This window comes from Mirounga angustirostris, unplaced genomic scaffold (genome assembly GCF_029215605.1).
Source record: "Mirounga angustirostris isolate CCGP_5_RB_7025 unplaced genomic scaffold, mMirAng1.0.hap1 SCAF_14, whole genome shotgun sequence".
In the NCBI taxonomy this organism is placed as follows: domain Eukaryota; kingdom Metazoa; phylum Chordata; class Mammalia; order Carnivora; family Phocidae; genus Mirounga; species Mirounga angustirostris.
The window spans coordinates 55,910,082-55,935,562 of NW_026991722.1; the positions used below are offsets into that span (position 1 = coordinate 55,910,082).

Here is a 25,481-nt window from a genome sequence, read left to right on the forward strand (position 1 = left end):
CTGGTATGTGTATTTTTACAGTTTACTGCAGACACACTAATGTTTTTGCTTATAGGATCCTGCCCCAGATCTCAGTGAGGACACCTATTGGTCAGGGTCTTGGCAGGAAGAGATGGGGGCACTCAGAACAAGTGGATGAGGAGACCTTAGTAAAGGGATTGTCTGTAAGGCTGTGGGTGGGTTGAGGGATGAACAGGGATGGTGCAGGAGGGACAAAGGAGGGATTACTTGGTGCACCAGGACTTGTGAATACTCCTAGGTTTAAAGGGCTAGGTAGAGAAAGCATTACTGGAATCCAGGGAGAGCAGCATGGGAGGGGGCTGCCATCAGGAGTTAAGGCCTTAGCAGGTAGAAGGAGCCAGCTGGTAGCAAATCAACAGAAGTCTTGGGAAATATATACCCAAGCTGGCTTTTCCTCTTCCCTGTAGATGTCCTGCTGGCAGCTTTCTTTGGTGGTACCCCTCCTGACACCAGAGGCAAGGGAGCTCAGAGATGCAGACCAGAAGGTGAGCCACTGGGGCCCCACGCATTAGTGGGGGTGGCAAGGGGATCTGGAGGGCAAAAGGAAAATGTCCTGCACAGCATATTCTGTAATATCCAATATATGCACTCTACCATCTTTCTGAAACCCAAAAACTCAAGAATGCTTGGAGTTGTGTTTTATTAAGTCAACACCATATGCCTACATTCAAAAAATACTAATATATACATGTGAAACGTTTTTTTCTTTAGTTTGCAGTTATCGTTTACAGTGCCGTACAGACGTATGAATCATTTATAATAATTCCTTGGCTACCCTGAAAGATTGGAACTACTGAACGAAAGAGTGCTATCTCCTTCATTCATTGATTCATATGTTCATTGATTTTACAGATATTCTTTATTGATTGCCTACTCTGCAAAACACTGTGGGCTCTGGAGTATAAAGACAAAAATATGACACTAGCCCTTCTAGTAGCTTGCAGTTTAGTAAGACACTAATTTGTTGGAAAATAATAATAAAGTCCTGGGTTAGCAGATAGTTTCATCTCAAAGCTGCCTTGCTGTTGGAGGCTCTGTTTTGAGAAGGGTTTCTTGACAACACATGAGCTCAGTGGAAAAAACCACTATGATCTATTAGCTGTGTATGCGATGGGCACAGTAGTGGAGCGTGTATATGGCACACAGGTTTGGCTTACTGTGCTTTAACTGTGTGGCAGAGTGAGATAATTCTTACAACAGAAGCAAGAGGGGGGGCTTTGAATTAGGAACACCTGAGAAGGGGCTTCATGGGGGGAGGTAGAGGGTTTTTAAGGATTTCTAGACAGAAAAATGACAGGTAGGAGCAGAGGAAGAAGGCAGGACAGGCTGGTGTGAGAGGGCCACACGGTCTCAGGAGTAAAAAAGCAATAGGTGATCAAAGTAGATTAATGAGCACCTATCCTAAGGAGTTTGGACTTTATTTTTGTAGCAAGTGGGTTACAACAGGGCTTTTGAGAAGGGGAGGAACTATGTTTTAGGAGAATCATTCTACCAGCTCTTTGAAGAGGGGGAGGATTTAAGAGGAAGGTGGTTGAAAGTCATCTATGTCAAAGAAGGATGGCTGTCACCTAGGCAAGAGATGGTGATGTGAGAACAAAGACCACAGCATGGGGAACAGAAGGAACAGTTGGTGGACATTTTGAGAAAGAGATGATGGATGTGGTATAAGTGATCAGAGGGAGAAACCACAGTGACTCCAGAGCATCTAAAATGTGACTGTACAAGAGAGGGGGCCTGGCTGCTGAAGCTGGCATGAGGGAGCACCACTGTAGTTTCGGACATCTTGAGGCAGAGTTATGGCTAAAAATATTCACAAGAAGATGCCCTGCAAGTATTTAAAATTCTGAATCTATAGCTCAGAAAAAAAGAAAAAAGCTAACGAGATAAATTCCATGCCCAGAAAAAGTTTCACGACTGTAATTCCTTATGGTAATTCCAAAATGCACAAAGCTGTAAAAATTACATGTTTAAGAAAGTTTAGTGTCAAAACTTATTTGGTGACAAACCTGATCTGAATAAATTATTTGCCCTGTTTAGGGTCAATTGTTTCTGCATAGGAAATAATAAGTTTGAATAAAGCATGCTGTCCCAAACTACTGGAAGGAGAGTATTCTATATTAAATGGTGCCTATACCAAATTACCTTTTAAAAATAAAAAGATTATAAATTCTGAAACATATCTTGCCCCCAAGTTTTATTTATTTATTTTTAAAGATTTTATGTATTTTAGAGAAAGAGCATGAGCAGGAGAGGCAGAGAGAATCTCAAGCAGACTTCGCACTGAGTGTGGAGCCCAATATGGGGCTCGATCCCATGACCCCCAAGATCAGAACCTGAGCCTGAGCAAAACCAAGAGTTGGATGCTTAACCAACTGACTGCGCCACCCAGGCACCCGTGGACCCAAAGTTTTAGATGAGGTATTGTGGATGTGTACCAATAATTACATTATGAATTTATTTCACATTTTAAGAAAATATTCTTTGTTTTGATGCATTTAGTATAAAACACAGTCGGTAAACAGATACGTCTTTGTATATGAAGTTTTTGAAGAAAAGCATTCTTTCTTTTTTCATACACTGATGTTTGATAAATTTTTAATTCACAAAATTGGGATACTAATAGGACCTACCTCATAGAGTTGTTTAGTAGAGCTAATGAACAGGATCCAGCACATAAAAAGTATTTTAATAAATGTTAGTCATTCTTATTCCAACCCCTTTAATCAACAAAATATTTCCTAAGAAGCATTTTGGATATTTTTTTTCTTTCCCAACCTTTGAAAACACAGTGAAAATAAATGTCTCTCTCTTGAAAATGTGAAGGAAGTAGCAGAGAGGACCAACATTTCTTGAGAACCTAGCATGTGTGTGGTGCTTTTAACCCCATGAGAAGAATATTGTTTTCCCCATTTCACAGATGGAGAAAGAGATTCTGAGATGTTAAGTAGCATGACCTGGGTCACCCCTCAGTAAAAAGAGAAAACTAATTTCTCTTTTCCCCTTCACCTAGCTCCCAGGGGAGTGTGAGAGACAACAGGTAAAACACCCTCTCTGGGTGTGAAAGATGAAGTCATTGTGGGCCTCTCTAGCATACTTCTGGTTCCCTTTTTAAATGGTTAAAAGAATGTTGTCTTTCATTTGTGTTGTTAGCTTGATATAGGTAAAGACATACTTCAGACCCCAAATCATTGAAAATCATTTCTGATTATGTCCCTTTTTACCTGCCTCCCTGCCACACATTTTCCCTCTAAATAAAGACCTCGAAAAAACATGCATTGGACCCAGAATAATCAAGTCTAATTTTCAGACAAGCTGAAAGCACTATCTTAATTTGATCAGGATTGGGAGGAGGAAAGGGATGTGGGGTGAGGTAAGAGTCTGGTTGCTGTGGTGGCATTAAGGGTTAGGGAGGGAGGTTTTCTGCTTGCTGTAAGAGGGAGTTACCTGCCCAAAAGGAAATCAAGTTTATTGTAACTTGACCAAGTACACAGCAATGTAATCCGGTTCTTCAATTTTTGATGTGGATGCTTTAAATGAGAGAGTGTCACATTTTCTTCCTTTCCTCCCCAGACCATACGTTGTAGACCTGGCCCCTCCCCTTCTCAGTCTAGGCTCCCAAGGCAAGGTTTCTTTCTCTCGCTTCTTGCTGCCAGGCAGGAAATGTTCCTAGCTCTGGGATAAGCCTCCCCCATTTGGGGTGGGGGGGAGATGAGAAAAGGAAAAGAAAAAGAAACAAAGCAAGAAAAACTGCCAGAGCAGCTAGCCTGAGCCCTGAAAGATCACAGCGGGTTTCCAGTTGCCTAAAAACAGGGATCCCCCCTCCTTCCCTTCTGCGGTCCCCCCTTTCCCCAGTCTCCCCCTCCACATTCTGCCCCCCCTTTCTCCCCGCCCCCACCCCCACCCCCCACCCCCACCCCCACCCCCCACCCCCAGCGGGACTTGTGGGCGTGTCTTTAAGTCCCTGCTAATAGGGCTGCCCCGCGGGCGGGGCTGGCTTCCCGGGGCGCTCCTGACAGCTGCCAGAGTGAGCCCCTAGGAACTGGACGGGGAACACCGCCCCGCTGGTGACCGAGTCCCGGTGCGCTGGTCCATGCTGGTCCCCGCCTTTGTTCTCGGGCCGGAGCGGGGACATGCGCGGCTGAGGATGGAAGTGGAAGACTCGGGCGGCGTGGTGCTGACCGCCTACCACTCGTACGCTCGCTCCCAGCCGCCCAGCTCCGAGCCACGCTGCGCGCCCAGGGCCACCGCCAGCCACCCGGGCAGCAGGTACCCAGAGCGGCTCCAAAGGGAGCAGAGGTTTCCCGGGCTTGGGCTTTCATCTCCCAGCTGTGTTTTCTGCCAGAGCATAAGAGCACCATCACTTGATTTTTGTTTCAAGTTTTGGTGGACAGGATGAGTGAGTCTACTGCTCTTTGTATTATCCTTGATTGTAAGTGGGAAGTGCACGAAGTCTCAGCCAGCCGCGGCTAAACTCCTTGGCTAGCAGAGTTTAGCTGTCGAGCTGTGTTCTTGATACAACTTGATGATAAATAGGCATATGCCTCATTTCTGCCAAATTCACCCATTGACATATTGGAGAATTAAAAAAAAATCATTGGAAATGAGACAAGCAGAAAAGAAAAAAATTAAAATACATTATCCTAAATCCTCAAATACTATTGAAAGTTTCTTTAGTAACTGCGTGCCATCTGAGCTAAAACATAGCTGGAGAGATTCTCTAAAAAGTAAATCTGAGTAGACTTTAAAAATTTTTTTTCTAGATTTTAAAAACCAATCAACTGTATAAATACATTGGTATCATTATTTTATTATTGCTAATGTTGACTCAATGTTGTAAATGCTACTATAATTTATTTCTTTTGGGTCAAAAGAGGTCTATAACCATCTCAGTATGTGTATTTTAGATTTAATATAGCAGGGATCTATGTTAAATTACTCTGTATCAGGGTTCATCTGTTTGATGCAAGGCCAATGTGACTTACATTAACTAAACAAAAACATTAGACTCTTAGGAAATTTCCCTGGACAGGCAATAATAAGTGAGATGGTTTGATATATGACTCATATTTAGGGGAAGTTTTGCTTGCTTACTATGGATCCACAGATGAATGATGGTGGTGTTTTTTTTTTTTTTAACAAGTGGGAAGTTTGAGAGTTGATGTGCTTTTTTGCATCAAGTTTATTTTCGTTCACTTTTTCTCATACTTTTATCTTCAGTTATGTGATAATGATTACTTCTGTCTCCTAATCTAATTGATTTGTGAAGCTTTCAACAGATTGTGATTTTATTTCAAGGAATATCCTTTTGGCTAGTATCCATGAGAAGAACAAACTACATTGGCATGAGATCTATGTTAGGCTCGGCTAACAAAGACAATATTGTTTCTTCCAAAAAGAGCAGGTTGAGTGAAATCTTACTTTAAAAGACAGTGAGAAAGTAACATTTTTCTTCCAGCTTTAGTAGCACATTGTTTTAAAGGCTGCTTGAAGATAAAAACTTGCATTTGTCTTTAGGGTGCTTTCTTTTCTAAACATAATCCCTGACTATAATTACTCAGATTATGAGTAACTAAATAGATATAAGTGAGTTCATGAGAAGCAGGGGCCTGGTTTGTGCATTTTTAGATGGTCCTGGTATAGCTGTCCTGTCTCTAACTCCCAGCAGCTGTCTAGGAGTAATAGCTAGATTGTGCCATTTGGGCCTTCGGAAACTACATCCGTTTCCAAAGCAAACTGGAGGAGAAGTTCCATTAACTCAGCATGTGGTCTTGTGGAATGATAATGCATGAGAGCAAAAGTTGTGTGTCATAGTTAGTGTTTTATCATATGGCTGCCAATCAGATTTATGCTGCTCCAAGTTTGCATTTTGGTGACCATGTGCACCCTCTCTATAGGAACCTTTGTCATTCAACTCTCTGATGCAGGAGATAGTTGACCCTGTCCCCTGTAACTAAATCATGAGAGAATAGCTTAATTCCTTGGTTCCCAGTAACAACAATCAAAAAGAGGTTCCTGTACTTAACAAGGAGCCAGAGGACACCATCAATCATGAGTCTGATAACAGAAATAATCAGGACCCAGTTATTAACCTTTGACTCACTAACTACTGATCAATACTTCCTTTCAAGCCAAGGAGCAAGATCGTATTGTTCTACTTATGAAGAAAGCACTCTCTCTTTCAAGAATACCGTTTCCTTAAAATTGCTTACGTATGTGTAACATACTTGTGGACGAGTGACCAGTATGGCGCTAGGAAGCATGGACTATTGTATCATTGTTCTTTAGCTCTTAGTAGCAAAGGTTCAGTTCAAAGCAAACCCATCTCCTTATTTTTCAAGCCTCCACACCATCTGACTTTATGTGCTTTTGGATTTTTTAGGCCCATTTTTCCCACTAAAATATAATTTCAGTCTCCTCTGTCTCTGTCTCTCTCTCTTCATCATTCTCTTTTGTTCATTGTTGTAATCCCAAGTGCCTAAGGAGTGTCTAGCATGTCGTGGTAGCTCAGTAAATGCTTGTTGAATAAACTAATGAATTCCTACCAAGGTTATAAAATGGCCAAGATAAAATGGCAGGATTTTTAACAGCAGAAGTCAATCCGTTTGTACCTACTATGTGCCAGCCACACATTAGGTATTAGGGATACAAAGATAAATAAGATAAAGTCCCTGCCTTGAGAATGTGGCCCTTTACCTTTCAGACAAAGAGGATTTTTAGAAAAAGCTTGGAATAAGTAGCAACATTTTGAAAGCAAGAGGCTTCAGATATCAATCTGGACTGCCAGCTTCTCATTAAAAGAAATAATAATAAAAGAATAAAGGATCCAGCAACTCAGGCCTCTGCTGCTGCCTGCCAGTACTGGTTGAAGCTGAGTAATGGCTGCTCCATTACATGCCTCCCCCTCCAACTCTTCAACATTGAAGCTGGGTGGCCACCAGTTTCTTTAGGGACTGCCCATTCTACTTTATTAAAATAAGTAGCCAGTATAAAGTGTACTTGCCAGTGACTCAGGCTTGGGATCAGGCTCCCAGACCCCACACATCACCTACACCATTTATTACCATGTGGTCTTGGGCAACTTGCTTCAGCTGCTTAGAATAGTGTCCAATACCAATGAAACATCCAATAATTGTTAGATGTATTATTACTGCTATCACTTTTAATTACAGGTGTTGTTGATATAAAGAGGAGAGTAAAACATTTTGGTACCTATCCCCAAAAGGTATTAATGGAGGAAAAAAACTCAAGTACTAAGTATTTGTTGGGAGGAGAGAAGGTAATTCCTTATTTCACAAACATTCTATCTTTACATTCTATTTGTAAAGGATAAAAGAGAAGGATTGTAAATTTTCAGTTCTGTTAAGTGGTTGGGACTGTCTTTACAATCATGTGATTTTTAAAGAGGCTGAGCTTCTAGACCCTTGATCAGAATCCAGAGTGAAAATATTGACATATATACAAAATAATTTCACTTAATGAAAGGTAGCTGAAGATAAAGCCTAGGTATCTTGTTTTTCAAAGATTTTCTAAGCTATATATAAGAAATATATATAATATTTTTTGGTGAGTGTATAGTGAAAAATGGCCATGAGTATTTCTGGTGTTTATTTCATTAAACCATAAACTTCCCAAGAGAGAACAAAAATAGAAGAGGAAGAGAACCAGCTCTTCCTCAAAAACAAATAAAGAAGCTTACCAAGGTTATCCTAGGAATTCTAATCCTATAGCAATGTTAAAACTTTTGTAAAGGGGATATTGTTTTGTAATATCATTAACTATTCTTAGTAATGGGAATGATTTGATTAAAATGGAATTAATGATGATTAGAGAATAAATATTTTATTTTATGGAAAAAACTAAATTTAGCAACTCAGTGCCATATTCTTCTTGGATGGAAATTAAAAAGACATTTATTCAAGGTGCCAGCTCTTGTTTAATTAAGTCTGTGTGAGCTTTTGGATGTATACACAGGTACACTAAAATATGGGGCAGATCCTTTTTTTAAAATACTGTTTTTAGAGGATTCAGAAATAGTTCTAGAAATAGAATTCTTATGAGAGGATAAGGTATTTATGGGTCATTTTTAATGTTATGGTTAAAACCAGAGTTGGTGTCTCTGGTTTCTTTTTACAGTGGGGCCCCTATTGAGCATAGATGCCTCCATATGTGGAGCTGTTGGAAAACATCTGGCACATTTCCTTTGATCATGTCATTTGGCTAAACATTTGGCCAGTTGCTCTGTCCATTTTTAACCTGCTCAGTTCTCCCTGATCATTAATCCTTAATGTATCCACAAAAATTCAGGGAATTAGGGTGTTGTAGAATCATGTTCATGAGAATAAAAGTAATACTTTCTTAACTTTCTGAGATGATATTAGACTTCTGGAAAACTTGCAAAAGTACTTCAGAGTGTTTCAAGTAACCTTCACCCAGTTTCCCCTAATGTTAACATTGTGCATAACCCTAGTTCCATTAATCAAAACTGAAAAATTAACACTGGTGCAGTACAGTTAACTATATAGTCTTTATGACCTGATTTCATCAGCTTTTCTGCTAGCATTAGAATTTTTCTGTTGTAGAATTGAATTTGGGATCCCACATTGTATTTAGTTTTGCCTCCCAAACCTCCAGTCTCTGGCAGTTTGTCCTTATCTCTTACGGCACTTTTGGAGTACTGATTGCTTGTTTTGTAGGAAGCTCTTCAATTTGGATTGGTGCAATGTCTTCTCATGATTAGACTGAAATTATGCATTGTGGGTAAGACTTCCACAGAATGATGTTGGGCCCTTTCAAGTGCATTGTATTAGGGGGTACATGATGGCGATCTGTCTCATTAATGTTGATGTTGGCTCTTATCACCTGGTTAAAATGGTGCCTGCCGGGTTTTTGGTACTGGTAAACTATATTTTCCTCTATGTAATTAATAAGTATCTTGGGGGAGATTTTTTATGATTATGAAATATCTTCTGTTTTCTTCTCGAACTTCCCTCTACTAATTTTTTTTTCTCAATTCTTCTACATTGATGTCTTTTCCATTCTATAAAGTCCACATTCAGTATTCTGTCTGACTTTATTGTTTTTATCTCCTTCACCTTTAAAAAAATCAACCAAATATAAAAAATGGTTCAATTTTATCTGGTCTGAGTTCATGAAATCTATTCCCTAATTTTCAAAGTTTCATGCTTTTTTTGGAAGCAAAATTTTATGATAGTCTTCAGAGAAAAATAGAAGACTACTAAATTAAATTCTGTGTTAAGAGAGGGTAGTTGTTAAATCCCACCTTGCCTGGAGAGTATTACTGTGGCTGTTTTCTTAGAACTATGTTTATACCTAATGGAAACATTTTTCCCTTACCAGTGTTCCTGAACATGTGCAGATGTATCATAACTAAAGTAAATATTTAATTTACATGTAATTAAAATTTCTTCTCATTCTGTCCTTAAACCAAACTATTTCATTTCTGAAGTCATTCCTGTTCTCTGTTTTCTCAGTCTGTGGTCTCTAGATCTCAGTTGCAGCAAAGAATAGAAGTAGAGTATTATGGAGCAGAGCAAAGGAAGGGAATAAAATGTTCTCAGAAGAAAATTTTGGAAATAAAATTTATCCATTTAATTGATAGATTTTGTTTTAAGCCTCTTTGGATGAAAATATAAGGTCAGGCATACCCTTAACTAGGGCAGAAATGCTCCTTTTCTTAATGACTGTCATCATAAAGGCATATGATTTATAGTGCTATAGTAAAGGCACCTATCGAGGTGTGTAAGTTTGCTTGCCTTCATAGTAAATAGCCTACCTTGGTATATTGGTTTATTTCTTATATAATTTTTAAATATTATTTATTGTTGTTATTTCCCCCTTATTTTCAGGCAGCCTTAAAAACCTTAAGCAGTACTTTTGTTCTTTCTAATGTTGTTTTTATAATTTACTTTTCATTAGATAATCAAGGTTGTTAGAACTGTGTAAAGAAAATGCTTATCGAAGGACTAAACTTTATAATCTAACAAAAGATTTTGATAGCATTTATTTCAGTTTCTTTGAGCATTTATTGGTTTGCTTGTTTGCTTTCAGTTTCTTGCTGTGTTCTGGTTACTTGAGTTGGTGAGCCTTCGTATAATGTGTCATTTTTCATCACATGCAATTTCATGTGCTCATTTCTTTGTGATTACTAGAGGATGCACTTCAGAACAAAACAGTAATGTATCTAAAAGCTTAAAGTTGCTCTTTTCTAAAATGGGAACTAAAATATTTTTCCGTGTATATTCATCTTAAATATCTGGGGTTTATGACACAGTCTTTCAGTATCAACTGTGTTATATCACTTCAATAAATGAATATTACAGATAAAACTATCTTTGACAGGCATTAAGTGTCCAAGGGTGGGAGAACATACACTAAGTATCACTTAGAGAACCAGCTGCTTTGTCTCATGTTACTCTTCAAAACTAATTAAACCTATGCATTCCATTTCTGATCCCTTAGATTAGTAGAAGATGACTACATACAGGCCCACAGTACAAAGGACAGGAAACCAAAGACAAAGTAATATGGAGCATTTTTAAAATTATCAAGCACTTGAGACTTATTTCTACTATTTTAATAATTCTAAGTAGTGGTGCTGATTATCTTATATATAAGAGATAAATCTTTAGATCTGTGTTAAATTTTGTGATTAGCGACAAAGTTTACTTTTGTACATCTGTAATATACAGAAAAAAGAATTCTTTTGAGGTTTCCTGCTTAGTATTCATTTATGGAAAATCTATTTAGAAAACACTGGCCAATGCATTTGTCTTTATACAAAGGTCTGTCAGTGTATTTATATTTTTAGATCTGTAGAGATATCTGACAGGTAATTAGAAAAAATGTCAAACATAGAAAAATGACATTATAACTAATAATATGACATTTGATCTCTTGACACTTTTCCCTACCCTCATTATCATACCTAAACATTCATACAAGTAACCAAAGTTAACATGTCTGTGGTTGGAACCAAACCCATATTTAAGTAGCTGGAGATGAAGAGCCAAGCAAAGGGAAATAAATATAGTTAGAGACGTGAGGACTAAACTTCTTTCCTGAAAATTTCCTAGATAATAGTAGCCAGGGAGTTTTCACCTGTCGTAAGGATCATTGTCTTATGATGTCATTTCTTTGTTTTTAAAGGATTATTTTTATTGACAACTTACTTAGCTTAACATTCATTATCATTTAATCCTTAAAACAGTCCTGTGACATAGGAAGAAAGTAAGGCACAGAGAAGTAGCCCAAGGTCACACCATGAGGTAATGATAGAGCCAGGATTCCCACCCAACCCTTCCAAAACTGTTGTTTTGTTTGTTTTAACCTGTTGTTTAAATCTTGAAACATTATTTAATATATTATGGATTTAGTGTTTTTCAGTCTCAATTTGGTCATAGGTTAATTGAGAGCAGGGACAGTATTACTATTGTATCCCCCTTAGCAAACTAGCAACTTTCACATAGTAGATGTTACAGATACTCAGTTTTGATTTAGTCTTTCCTTTTGAAATCATTTTTATTCTGTTTCAGTGGAATATAAGTATGCAGTGGGTTAAATATGAATGGATATAAATAGTTTGAGAAATTTTGTTATCAGTCGAAGCAAGTACAATGTTAGGAATTTTTTTCCCTTTAATTTAAAAGCTACATTCTTGCCCTTCATGCAGTCTTAGGTAACAGTATTTTAAAGTAGACAAAATGTGCTGAAGAAGTCATTCAATTTGACTTATAAAGTGTGATCTAAGCAATTAGTAACAGGAAATCTTCCTGTGGTTTTCTTTTGGGGGGGCAGAAGTGGGGAAGGGCAATTGTTAATCCTTTAATTTGATGTTCTTAGTAACTAGTTCTTAGAATTTTTCATTGTAGTTTTATTAATTGCTTTCTTTAGCTACTAAGATAGATTTCCATGGTTAAAAAGGTATTTTTCACTCATTCCTTGCAGTATGACTCACAACATAAAAATTCTTTTTTCTTTCTTCTCTCTCAGGCAGAGTGTTAAATTAATTTTTTAATTAAAATAGTCTTTTAAAAAATAAAATATTCTTTTAATTTTAGTATAGTTAACAAACAGTGTTACAGTAGTTTAAGGTGTACAATATAGTGATTCAGCACTTCCATACATCACCTGGTACTCATCATGACAAGTGCACTCCTTAGTCCCTATCACCTATGTCACCCATCCCTTCATCCCGCTCCCCTTTGATAACCATTTCTCTGGTTTGTTTCTCTATAGTTAGGGTCTGTTTCTTGGTTTGTCTCTCTCCCTTTTTTTTCTTTGCTTTTTTTGTTTGTTTCTTAAGTTCTACATATGAGCGAAATCATATGATATTTTTCTTTCTCTGACTGACTTATTTTGCTTGGCATTATAATCTTAGCTCCATCCACGTCATTGCAAATGGCAAGACTTCATTCTTTTTTATGGCTGAATAGTATTCCATTATTATTATTCTTTGTTCATTCATCTATCCATGAATACTTGGGCTGCTTCCATAATTTGGCTATTGTAAATAATGCTGCTATAAACATAGGGGTGCATGTATCCCTTTAAATCAGTGTTTTTGCAGTTTTTGGGTAAATACCCAGTAGTGCAATTATTAGATGGTAGGGTAGTTGTATTTTGGGGGAGGGGGGCAGAGGGAGAAGGAGAGAAAGAATCCCAAGCAAGCTCCATGCTCAGTGTCAAGTCCGACACGGGACTCGATCTCACAACCCTGAGATCATGGCCTGAGCTGAAATCAACAATTGGTGGATGCTTAATCCACTGAGTCACCCAAGTGTCCTGGTAGTTGTATTTTTAACTTTTTGAGGAACCTCCATATGCTGTTTTCCACAGTGGCTGCAACAGTTTGCATTCCCAATAGAGGCTTCCTTTTTCTCCACATCTTTGCCAACACTTCTTTCTTATATTTTTTATTTTAGCCATTCAGACAGGTGTGAGGTGATATTGTAGTTTTGATTTGGCTTTCTCTAATGATGAGTGATGTTGAGCATCTTTTCATGTGTCTGTTGGCCATCTGGATGTCTGTTCATGTCTTCTGTCCATTTTTTAATTGGATTATTTGTATTTTGGGTGTTGAGTTGTATAGGTTCTTTATATACTCTGGATACTAATCATTTATCACATATGTCATTTACAGATATCTTCTATTCAGTAGGTTGCCTTTTAGTTTTGTTGATTGTTTACTGTGCAGAGGCTTTTTATTTTGATGTCCCAATAGTTTATTTTTGCTTTTATTTCTTTTGTCTCAGGAGACATATCTAGAAAAATGTTGCTATGGCCGATGTGAGAGAAATTACTGCCTGTGCTCTCTTCTAGGAACTGTATGGTTTCCTGTCTCACATTTAGGTCTTTAATCCATTTTGAGTTTATTTTTGTGTATGGTGTAAGAAAGTGGTCTAGTTTCATTCTTCTGCATGTAGCTAACCAGTTTTCTCAGTACCATTTGGGAAAGAGACTCTCTCCCATTGTATATTCTTTCCTGCTTTGTCAAAGATTAATTGATCATGTAGTTGTAGGTTTATTTCTGGGTTTTCTGTTCTGTTCAATTGATCTATGTGTCTTTTTGTGACACTACCATACTGTTTTGATGACTACAGGTTTGTAATATAAGGGATGCCTCCTTTGCTTTTCTTTTTCAGGATTACTTTGGCTATTCAGGGTCTTTTGTGGTTCCACCTAAATTGTAGGACTTTTTTTGTTCTAGTTCTGTGAAAAATGCTACAACATAAGAATTCTTAATGCAAGTTGAGAAACAACAGTCCATGAGAATTTATGGAGCTTTTCTATTTTCTCTCCCAATAGTCAGTCAATTTTTTGCTTTATCCTGATTTGAAGTCAAGCTAGGGACCAATCCAGGTCCTGGACCATACTTTTATGAAGATCAGTTTTGTTCTAAATCTTGCTCAAAAATTTAGATACTATAGATAGCTTGTGGCAATCTAGACTTTGTAGCCATGGGTAATACTGACCAGAATTGAGCTGCAAGGATTCCTATTTAGAAAATTAATCCAGGGCCCATTGTAGTCTGGACTTGAGTCATCTGGAGAGGTCAGAATCAGAATGGTCTCCAGGCTCTGTGCACTTGTGTTTATTTTGCACGGTATTCATTTTGATAAACTCCAGTTTTTGGGACACTATGGAGATTGGACAGTCTCATTTTAGTTATATATAAACAGTGTGGTCCAGACTTCTCTGTCATCTGCTGGGTCTTTAGGAGTCTCTTCTAACTATTCTTAACAGCCAGGGAGTTCAGAGTGTGTTACAAATAGGAATGAAGCATCATGAAAGACTACTCATGAGTAAGGACTGCAAGGGACAATCTCTGTGGTACAACAGGGAAGCAAAGTATGGAAGTATCTTGCTGAAAGGCTCATAAGGAATAACCAACTTTTTGAGCCAGACTCGGAATTCATTCTGCTGACCCCTGGTCACCCACTCAGGCCCACAACATGGTCTGTTGTGTTCTGGGAGCAGTCAGGCTGACAGCAAGGAAATCATGGCAGAAGAGAAAACTGGTGCTCTCACTGGGAGACATTAAGGGTGTAGAAGTATAGAAAAGGTGGCAACAATTATGAGATTGGTATTTCCTTAGCTTCCTTTCAAACACGATTACAGCCACCCCTACATTATCTCACTAAAGTTAACGTGGAGAGTCTTGAAAACATACTTGTTGCGGCTTTTCATTGGAATCTTAAAGAAAAACATTTGCTGACCTCAATAGAGTAAGCAATTAAATGGGAAAAGAGCTGACTCTAAGTTTCCGCAGAGTTTGTATTGAAAAACAGAGGATGCCCGGCCCCTGTGATTTTTAACATACCACAACTTAACTTCTCTCCCCCCTCATTTATAAAGCTCAGTGATTACCAGGTCAACTTGGCAACTGTTTTTGTAAAATCTAAATTGTGCTTAGTTGCAGAAAGCTCCACTCTAGAGGACCCCCATGTCTTCTGGTTGCTGGAAGCATGTAATTGGAAAAATTAGGCCATCCTCTGCCTATTTAAAGCTGTGTCATCCTTTGTGGGGCAGTGAGTCAACACCAGCTAAAACAACATGAGTCAGTCACTGCTTAGAAGAAGCCCGAATGAAGCTGATTTCTATTATGCCAATCTTAAACAAACATGAGACTTACCCAGACTTGAAGATAGTTCTTTTTGTGGGAGTTAAGATTAGAACCAATTTTCTTTAGAGTCCATGGAAATACTTTTTTTATGTGTCTTAAGAGGGAACACTCTTCAGTTAACCAAATTTTAACCTGGTTTATTCTCTCTTCTGTTTCTTCCACTCTCTGTCTCCATCCAGTGTACTCATTCCTAATTCAGATCATTCTTACTGTTTTAATCTGGTTTCAGAGCTATTGAATTAAAATTCATAAAGTTCAGTTGTAATCTTGAAACTGTTTGCTTATTCTGTTCCAGAATCCTCCAATCTTATTTTTTTGGAGTGTAAAAGATTGTTTTAAGGAGGACTGTGACTGGGGGTAGAGAAATAATTTAGAAGGCAAATGCCATTGTTCAGGTAAAAATGATAAGGGGTTGTGAGAATACAGAGGAAAGGGAGTAATGGATTCTGGAGGAGAAACAAGCAATGGAGTTTGTATGGTTTGATGATTAAAATTACTTGGGTTTCTGTTTTGGAGTGTTACTGATTGAATTGAGAATTCTGGTGGATGAGTAGATTGTGGATGGGGTGATGAGTCTAGCAGGTGAAACTTTGAGCTAAGTGTATATGTCCAGCTGGTAGTTAGCTCTACAAGCTGGCAGCTTGGGAGGGAGATCAAGACTGAAAATTCTAAGCTATTTATTCATGGGAGACTTCCGCATTCAGGAGAGAGTTAAAATCAGGACTGCATGCGATTTGGCAGGAGAGAATAGAGTATCTGTAGAAACAGCAGTGGAACAAAGACAGAAACCTGGGGAGCAGTGCCAAATAGGGAAGGGCAGAGCACTGGGAGACTAAGAGGCTAGGAGCATTCTGGAAGCCAGGGCATTAGGTTCAGAATGAGCAGACAACATATCAGGAGTAGCTAGATGACCAATAATGTCAAGACTGAAAATCACCCCCTGGGTCTGGAGGGTGGATAGCAGTGAAGGTCTTGGTTAGAGTTTGTTTAATGAGTTTATGGAGGTGGAGGCCAGTTTGCTGTAGGTTGAAGAATGAGTGCGAGGTGAGGAAGTAGAGGCAGCAAGCAGAACCTATTATAAAAACTTAGCTTATATGGAAAGGTGCTGAGAGAAAAAAAGGCAGACTGAAGGCGGAGAGCTTATAAAAACTTACCCAAGGGGTGCCTGGGTGGCTCAGTCGTTAAGTGTCTGCCTTCGGCTCAGGTCATGATCCCAGGCTCCTGGGATCAAGCCGCATCGGGCTCCCTGCTCAGTGGGAAGCCTGCTTCTCCCTCTCCCACTCCCCCTGCTTGTGTTCCCTTTCTCGCTGTGTCTCTCTCTGTCAGATAAATAAATAAAATCTTTAAAAAAAAATAAAATAAAATAAAAACTTACCCCAAAAAAGCTGAAGATTCAAAGTCAAGAAAGTTTTTTAAAAATTTAAATTCAGTTAATTAACATAGAATGTATTATTGATTTCAGAAGTAGAGATCAGTGATTTATCAGTCTTATATAATACCCAGTGCTCATTGCATCACATACCCTCCTTAATGTCCATCACCCAGTTACCCCATGCCCCTACTCTATCCCCTCCAGCAATCCTCAGTTTGTTTCCTTTGATTAAGAGAGTCTCTTATGGTTTGTCTCCCTCTCTGATTTTGTCTTGTTTTGTTTTTTTCCCCTCTTCTCTTATGAAGAAACCTAGATTTCTAAAATGTAAGACTTAAACACACTTGAAATCCTTTGATAGTGACATTTTTGTGCATACAGGTTAAAACTTTATCCCTAGCCCCACAACACTATATAAGCACTGTTAGTACAAGAATGTTCTCTGTTTTCTTCATTGTGGAATCCTTAACTACCTTCCCCTCCCCTGTCAGAGGCCTGGCTCTCAGTAGAGCTTTAACAAATGGTTGCTGAGTGAAGGTAGTGGAGGCTGAAATGTGGACATGTGACCTGTCCTTGGGTTGCGCAGCTACCAGGAAAGTCTTCCAAAATCTGAGACTTCTTTTGTGAAGTCTTCTTCCCTGGCTGTCTCCCCCTCAAACCAAGTTGGTCATGTCCACCTTTGTGCCTTTTCTACCTCATTACATTCTTCTAGTATTGCACTTGACCCCCTACTTGGTAGCAGGACTTCTATAAAGGCCAGGAGTGTTGATGCCAGGGCCATGTCTTGTTCATCTCAGTATTCCTGGCCTAATACAGTCCTAAGTACTGTATATATGCTTATTGAGTGAATGAACAATTCATTCATTAAATAGCAATAATCTCAAATATATGGTGATATTTTCAGAATTTGCTATTTTTGAATTAGAAAAAGTATTAGAAATCTTGGATTGGTATTCTGTTAGGAAATAGACTGTTCTGACCTTACATGCTACCTGCTTTCTCAGAATCCACTAAATTAGCCTTTATACATAGTATAACATAAACTGTTGATAATACGCTATGAAGTGAAGAATAATAAATAAAAATCAAAACTGGTGACAATTGTAAATGAGTAGTATGCCTTGACACATAAAACTTAGAAAAGGATAATGAATAGAAGGTAAATATACCCTCTGTTGTTTTAAAGATTGAATTTTGCTTAAGGTTATTTCACTCATTAAAACATGAAGGATTTAAACTCCCAATTTTCATAATAAACTCCCAACTTTCAAAATAAAAGTGAAATCAGACAAACATCTGTTGAGCCTCTGTATGCCATATATTGGGTTTGGGGACTACACAAATGGTTAACAGTCAGTCCTTCAATGAGAATAGATAGACTGGTTAACAGGTTATTTTAGCTGCCTCTGAAGTGCAGCTCCTTTAGGGCAGAAATGCTGCCTCTCCCTCTGTATCCCTAGCATTAGCCCACTGGCCCAGTGTGGACACTCAGTATTTGAATGGTGAGAAGAACAATTGAGGAAAAATGTGTGGTGTGCTCTGGGAGAGCAAAGAAGGTATAACTGCCACTTGGGGTTAGGTTAGTGAGAGTTAGAGGGGTTAAGGAAAGCTTCTGGAGGAGTCAATAACTAAATTAAGTCTCCAAGACAGAGCACAAACTTACAGTTATAAAATAAGTAAGTCACAGGGGTAAAAAGTCCAGCATAGGAAATATAGTCAATAATATTGTAATAATGTTGTCTGGTGTCAGATGGTGACTACACTTAGGGCGGTGAGCATTTCATAATGTATAAAATTGTTGAATCACTATGTTGTACACCTGGAACTAATACAACACTGTATGTCAACTAAACTTCAACAACAACAACAACAAAAAGGAGAATGTGCACAAGTCATTAGGAGGAATGAGAGCAGGAAGTGTCTTTGGCAGAAGAGCAGGTGGGAGGAGAAGGTATAACAGCATGCAGCCAGGTGCTGGTGTCCCCGAGGCTGGCTGAAGTGAGACAGCCAGGGAAGGAGAGGCCATTGCACGTGCACTTTGGGTGAACCAGTGAGGGTCAGGCCAAACTCATTTCACACCTTTGCTTCATTTGGATAATGAAGGGGTTCAATTGATGAGTTGACCTCCAGGGAATCTTCAAACACTTAAATTCTTTTTTTCCCCTCTCTTATTAAGTTGGAAATGAAGGTAATTAGATAATCCTAGATTTTTAACCAAAACATTGGCTTTAGACCTATACTAATTGTATAATAACACGTATCTCTTTCTCATTTAATTTTGCTTGTTCAGTTGATCTCTGTCTTTGCAGTCTGTGCAGTAAGCATGGATTGTTGTCCAGTGTTAGTGGCCTCAGTTACTCTAAGTGGAGTTTGGTTTATTTCAACCAAGCTACCCAAGCCAGGGTGTTAGTATATCAGTAAGATATTTTTCTTTCAGCCTTTCTTTGAAAAATCGAGCCTGTCTAGTAAGGAGAGCTGATTTTTCAGATGATCATGAATTAATGGGAATGTTGGATATCATTTAAGAATGCCACAGCACTTTATTATATTTTTTGTTCAAGTTTAAAGAGAGCATTCATTAATAACTTACTTTTTGGTATGATAAATTTTATCAATATTATATATACTAGATTTGATATTTCTAAGTTTATTGGTACAAAATTAGAATAAATTTAATAAAATTTGAATAAAGTAGAGACTTTCAAGAGGCGTGTGATCATGTTGTTGCATATTTTCTGTGGTTTTTAATAATCCAACAAACACACACTTTAAAGGAAAAAAATCTGTTTTACCTGTTTCTTCATTTCCTGCTTTTGAGTTTTTTTCTGGAAGACTAAGTCCCAAGACTGAGATATCTGATGACTTATTGCAAGAATGTATTTGTGAAGGAAATGGTCTTAGAGGCTGGACAAGAATTCTCTCTCCATCAACAACCCCCTTGTACCCCCTTTCTCTTCTTTCTCTTGCTACCTCACCCATCTGTCCATTACTCTGGAGAGAAAATAATGTAATGACAGTGATCCTAAAAATCTCCCAAGTTTTCTAAAGACATACCCCCACATTTTTAAAAAATCTTTAATAGCCACTTAAAAAAATGAGGTATATTCAAATTCAGAAAAATGCACAGTTAAGTATTCAGTTGGATGACTTTTGACCCTCATAACTACCATCCAAAACAAGATACTGAACGTTTCCATCACCCCCAAAATTCTCCATGCCCCTTCTTCAATTACCCCCTCCCTGCCAATTTCTGACTTCTATCACCATAGATTAGTTATTGCCTATTCTTGGAAGTTATATAAGCAGAATACTAGAGTATATATTATTTTGTGTCTGCCTTCCTTTGGTCAGGGTAATGGCTTCTGAGATTCAAACACATCATTCTATCAGAGTCCAAAAGCGGTAATAACGTATATAGACACTTTGGTAGTTTTATTTTATTATTTTACATGATTGTCGTCCCCCTGGCCTACAAGTATTGTCTGTTGCATATAACAGGAACTAGGAAAGAGAGCAGGTTTAGGTTAAAACCCATTACAGTATCAGAATCTAAAGACTCATCTCTCTGTGGTAGACCCAGGCAAAATTAGGATGTAAGCAGATTTATTTTTGGTGCCTGCTCACTTTGGTTTACTGGAGCCTTCCTTTTTCCTTCTAGTCCCCCCAGGTAGGAATCAGATGATTCAATCAAGTGACAATTTGCTTAACACTTGTGGTGTTTTACCTTTTCAAAGCATACGTAGAATTTTAAAGAAGACTTCTAGGTCTCATTCAGGGAACAGAGGAGCATTCTTTAGGCAGGAAGTCACACAGTGCAGTGCACATCATTTAGACCAGAGATTGGCAAAGTTTTTCTGCAGAAGGCCAGTATTTTGTTTTTTTCTGACCATCTGGTCTCTGTTGCAACTCTTTTGTTGTTAGCATGCAAGCAGCAGTAAATAAATCAATAGATGTGACTGTGCTATAATAAAATTTTGTTTACAGAAACAGGCAGTGGCCTGGATGTGGCAGTGGGCCATAGTACTCAGACCCCTGATGTAAACAGCTTCTTGTTTTGTGTATTTGTGAAGCTTGCATATCAAGCCCATCATAGCAAAATATAGAGAATTAGTTCTTCTGAATATATAAAGTCAAATGGAACAAGAGGTTGCACCTGTTACAGTCTCTCATTTTTCAGTGAGGACACTGAATCTCAGAATAATAACTTTTCAAGGTCACAAAGAGTCTGTGGAAGAGCCTAGACAGTTAAGAATTTTCAAGTCTTTAACTGATACTCTTTGCCCTATTCAGTTTATGATGGATATGAGTCACATTACCTCAGATATACTATTGGATTGACATTTGGGGAAACTATCTTAGCTCACGTAATTTAAAGGAATAAAAGAGAGAAACAAGAATTCAGGTGGTAGCATTCTGGAAATTGAATTAAGGGTTGGCTGAGAAAGAATGAGACTTATACAGATAGCAAACAGATTAATTAATGGAAAAAACCAGTATATTGAACACTGTATCCAAATAATTCTTTTAACAATGTAAGTGTATGAGAAAAATAAATAAAAAATTTAACTGAGAAAATAGAGACCCCTAAATTTTCTTTAATTTAGTTCATTCATGGATTTATTCTTTCTCTTTCAATTCTTTTAAAGCTAACATTCATTGAATGTCTTCTCTTGAAGGCACTGTGAAGGATCAAAGCTAAATAAGATAGAGTTCCCATGCTTGAGGGGCTTAAAAGGGAGCTCAAGGCAATTGGGACCCATGTCTCATTTAGCTTTGTAGCCTCTGGAGAGAACACAGGATTTGCTTCATAGAAGAAATGGTGTTTGGATTAGGCATGTGGATATATATTGTGTGATGTGGATATATTGGTGTATGGATGGGGCTGTGGGGCAAAGAGATGGTGTAGGAAGGAGCCAGTAATTCCGCTTGAATGTACCGAGGGTTGGTGAGGGAAGTAGTAGTAGATTCTATACACATATTTGCAGGATTTTATTTGTGAGTTGGGGTTGGCTCAGCGAATGAGATGAAGTTGAAGATGAGTTGAAGAGATGCCAATTGTTTATCCAAAGCAATGAAAAAAAATAAAAATACTTCACTTTGGGAGGCTGTCTTCAACTCTTTATAGGTACCATATAATTTATTGAAATAAAGCATTAATTTTGAAAGAATCAGACTCAAACAAACTTTATTCTAAATATATATATATTTTTTAAGATTTTATTTATTTATCAGAGAGAGAGAGAGAGAGACAGAGGCAGGCAGAGGGAGAAACAGGCTCCTTGCTGAGCAAGGAGCCCAATGTGGGACTTGATCCCAGGACCCCGGGATCATGACCTGAGCCGAAGGCAGACGCTTAACCGACTGAGCCACCCAGGTGTCCCAAACATAAACTTTATTCTTTTAGAAAAATTCTCAAGGAATTTATGTCATGCCCCACTCCACCCCCCGCCCCGTCAAGTAATTGATAGAAACTAGCTTACACATTGGAAGTAGCTGGCTTAATAATAATCATAAACATATGCCAGAATCATAGTGGTTCAGTCAAAGTCCCAGTCTTCAGACTTCATATTTAGTAGAACTGTAGACAGCTCTTACCCCCAGTTAACTTGCCTTGCCATTGGATGACACGGGTGGGTATTTTGGATGATAGAGTTTTAGCAGTGTGTGTACAGGAGGGATGCAGGGCAGGCGGAGGGAGAAGATTCAACTCAACAGTAATGAAAACCCAACCCCCGCAGGCATTTTGGTAATTCCACGAAGGCAAGAATGTTACTAAGAACAGATTCTGGAGGTCATCTCGAACTTGGTCAGCTGCAGTTAAGCCCATGGCTGCTGGTGTAATGGAATGCACCCCTCTTTGTTTTGGGGAAAGTTATAAAGAGATTCAGTTACAGGTTTTCTTCCTTCCTGGAATGATGCTAGCCCTAGAATAGAATTCTCCACATACCCAAGCATGATTGGACCTGAAATTCAACAAGTATTCAATTAAATGATCCATCAGTACCTAATTTAGGGAACAGTTTTCCATCCAAGCTGTCTTTTTTTTTTCTTTTTTTCTGGTGTTAGGAGGAATTTACTTAGAGCTAAATTATGAATAGTTTTGTCAAAATTATTTGATGAACTATTGAAGCGAGGTAACTTTTCACAAACTGAACATGTACAGCATATACTGTCTTTTAATTTGGAATTACTTTCATTACAGAATTTATTTATTTATTTGATTATTTATTTATTTGAGAGAGAGAGAGTGCACGAGAGAGCGTGAGGGGATGGTGCAGAGGGAGAGAGATAAGCAGACAGGACAAGGGGTTCAGTCCCAGGACCTCAGGATCATGACCTGAGTCGAAGGCAGATGCTTAACCAACTGAGCCAGCCAGGCACCCCTACTCATAGATACTTAAATGAAAGCAAAAAGTGATATGTTTTGTTTTCTTGTTACTTCTAGCTTGGGGACTTGAGTTGTATTTTTAAAAATAATATATTTTTTTATCATGTAGTTCTTAGCTTTTTCAAGTCATAGAACTCTTTGAGAATCTAAGAAAAGGTTTAGGCCCCTGTGAAAAGTACACATATGTATGTTGTACAGATTTGCATGCATTTTTATGTGATTCATGAAGCACAGGTTAAGAAGATGTTGGTCAAATTGTATTTAAAATTAACTTTTTCCCCCCACCTTTACCTTTATAGCTCTCATGACCAATTTTATACCCCAAGAGAGCTGTATTTCCTTAGTACCTAGAGATTAGGTTTGACCAAGTGGAAGACAAATTCACTATAAAAATAGCACATGGCCAACCTACAGACTGACTAAAACGCCTGCCGTGTGAGAGGCTGCTGTTCGTTTCTGTCTGCCTATAATCAGGATACTTCTGGGTAGCATTGGCATGATGGGCAGTGTCTATGGCTCGGGTGTTTCGGGCTAATGTGAGAAAGCTGACTGGGTAGAGCCTTGAGTGCCTGGGTTTACACTTTAATACCTGTATGAATAGGATATTTCTGTTCTCAGGAGTGAAAAATGTTGGCCTCAACATCAATGAGATCATGGCACAAGAAGGTGCTGAGTTTTAGCCACTTCTCAAGGAAGGTGTAGAGGAAGTGGAAGCCTCTCAGTATTTCACACATGAGGAAATTATAGCAATTGTTGTCTAACAGGAAGACAAAATAACCCTTTTGGCCCTCACACCCACAGTCCAAGGCCTTTTTCCTTTCTGGGAGTCTGCAAGGGATTTTCTTGGATCCCTGTGCAGGTGTGTGCCAAGACACCAGTCTCTAGTCTTGAGTGCCAAGACAGCCAGAAATGTTTATTTATGCAAATGAAGCATTTCTGAGATTAGGGATAAAGCTTTTAGTGCATCTTTAGCCAGTATAATTATAACAACATGAGGCAAAAATGTTTGAGCTACATGTCAATCAAAGCAAACAAATGATCTGATCTGTTTGCACAGTATCTATTCAGTAGGCCGTATTACACTGCAAACAGAGATTGAAGAAAGGTTAGCTGATGTGAGTAGTAAATTAGTAGTGAGTCTTTCTAGGAAAGTTAGAGATAGCCACCCTCTCCTACAAACATTCCTTGGTAGCATTATCTGACAGATTCTGGACTGGACAGATACTCCTCCTTACTCAGAGTTTTATATGCAGCCTTGATTCTATACATCTTGTTCATCAAGTCATTTATAGGACATTTGAGGTCCCAGGGGTCCTTAGGAAACATCTAACCTTACTTTTCCAGTGAGGAAACTAAGATGGTAAGTAACCATATTCTAATATTTCTATACCATTATTTTATGGGAAGGATTCATTACATTGTCTCATATTGTCCTCTTATCATTCCTTCCCACATACCATGTCTCATCATAACATAACCTTCCTCTATCCACAGACTATCAAATGTTGTGTGTGAAACCAAACATGGGTCTTTGTGGGAATGCTTGGCATCCATAGATTTAGGAGTACATTCCTTCTCAGATGTTGGGGTAGAAGGCATATTTAGAGTAGTGGGATCAGCCTGCCCTTTGAAAAGGAGTATTTTAATGCTGGAAGATGTAATTATTTTGTACTGACAGGTTATTCTTAAGTAGCAGTTGAAGTGTACATAGCTTCGAAGATATATCCTCCGTGCACATTTAAAGGTCAGCAATGACCTCAGGGAAGAAAAAGTGATATCTTCACAATGTCATTTTTATTTTTTTTAAATAATTCTTGTTTTCCAGTTTTATTGAGACATAATTGACATACAGCATTGTATGTATGATTTGACTTACCTATATTGTGAAATAATCGTCACAAGTTTAGTTAACATCCATCATCTCATAGAGATAAAAAAGAAAATGAAAAACAGTGTTTTTTCAAGAATGCCATTTCTGATAAACTTCAGCCCAGTTCTCTTTTCTGGGTTCCTTCTTCTGTTTACTGGACTTTTCTGTTTGGAGAAGGCAACTTAAACTCATCATGCCCTTAAAAGTGCCCTGCCCTCTCTCATATCTGAGTCTGTATACACAATAATAAATGCTAACATTTATTTAGTACTTCCTTTAAAGCTGGCACGGGTCCAGGTGCTTTTATATGTATTAAAGCCACAAGGATTTTACTCCTAGGTTGCAGGTACTATTTTGCTTCTCATTTTACTGATTGGGAAATGACACAGAGGGTAAGTAATTTGCCCAAGCCAAGTGTAGTGGCCTCACTCCAGAATCTCTGCTGCTGCTTCTTTTTTTGAAAACTGTGGTAAAATATACATAACAGAGCCTGTGCTTCTTAACCACAACATTCTGTCCCCTTTTTACACATCCTGCTTCCCTTGACTGAAGAGACTTCTCCCCATTCTTCTTTATTCGGTTAAGACTTATTATCCTTGGTCATTGGGTCACAGGTTACATCCTCTAGAAAGCCTGCCCTAGTACCTTTAACTTTTCTCTTCCATCTGAGGCCAGTTTATCCCCTTTGTGC

General features: G+C 38.3%; 1 protein-coding gene across 7 annotated transcripts in view; it reads left to right on the top strand.

The window, feature by feature from the left end:
• Nucleotides 1-4,003: 4,003 nt before the first annotated feature.
• The window catches only part of ARHGAP28 (Rho GTPase activating protein 28), a 225,329-nt gene continuing 203,851 nt past the window's right edge, over nt 4,004-25,481 (top strand). For 3 of the 7 annotated variants that reach the window (XM_064577897.1, XM_064577900.1, XM_064577901.1), the window contains exon 1: nt 4,004-4,287. In XM_064577897.1, coding sequence (XP_064433967.1) covers nt 4,112-4,287 — 176 coding nt within the window. In that variant the 5' untranslated portion in view covers nt 4,004-4,111. The remainder of the gene's footprint in view (nt 4,288-25,481) is intronic. The other 4 variants (XM_064577898.1, XM_064577899.1, XM_045887022.3 and 1 more) reach the window with 3 other exon arrangements.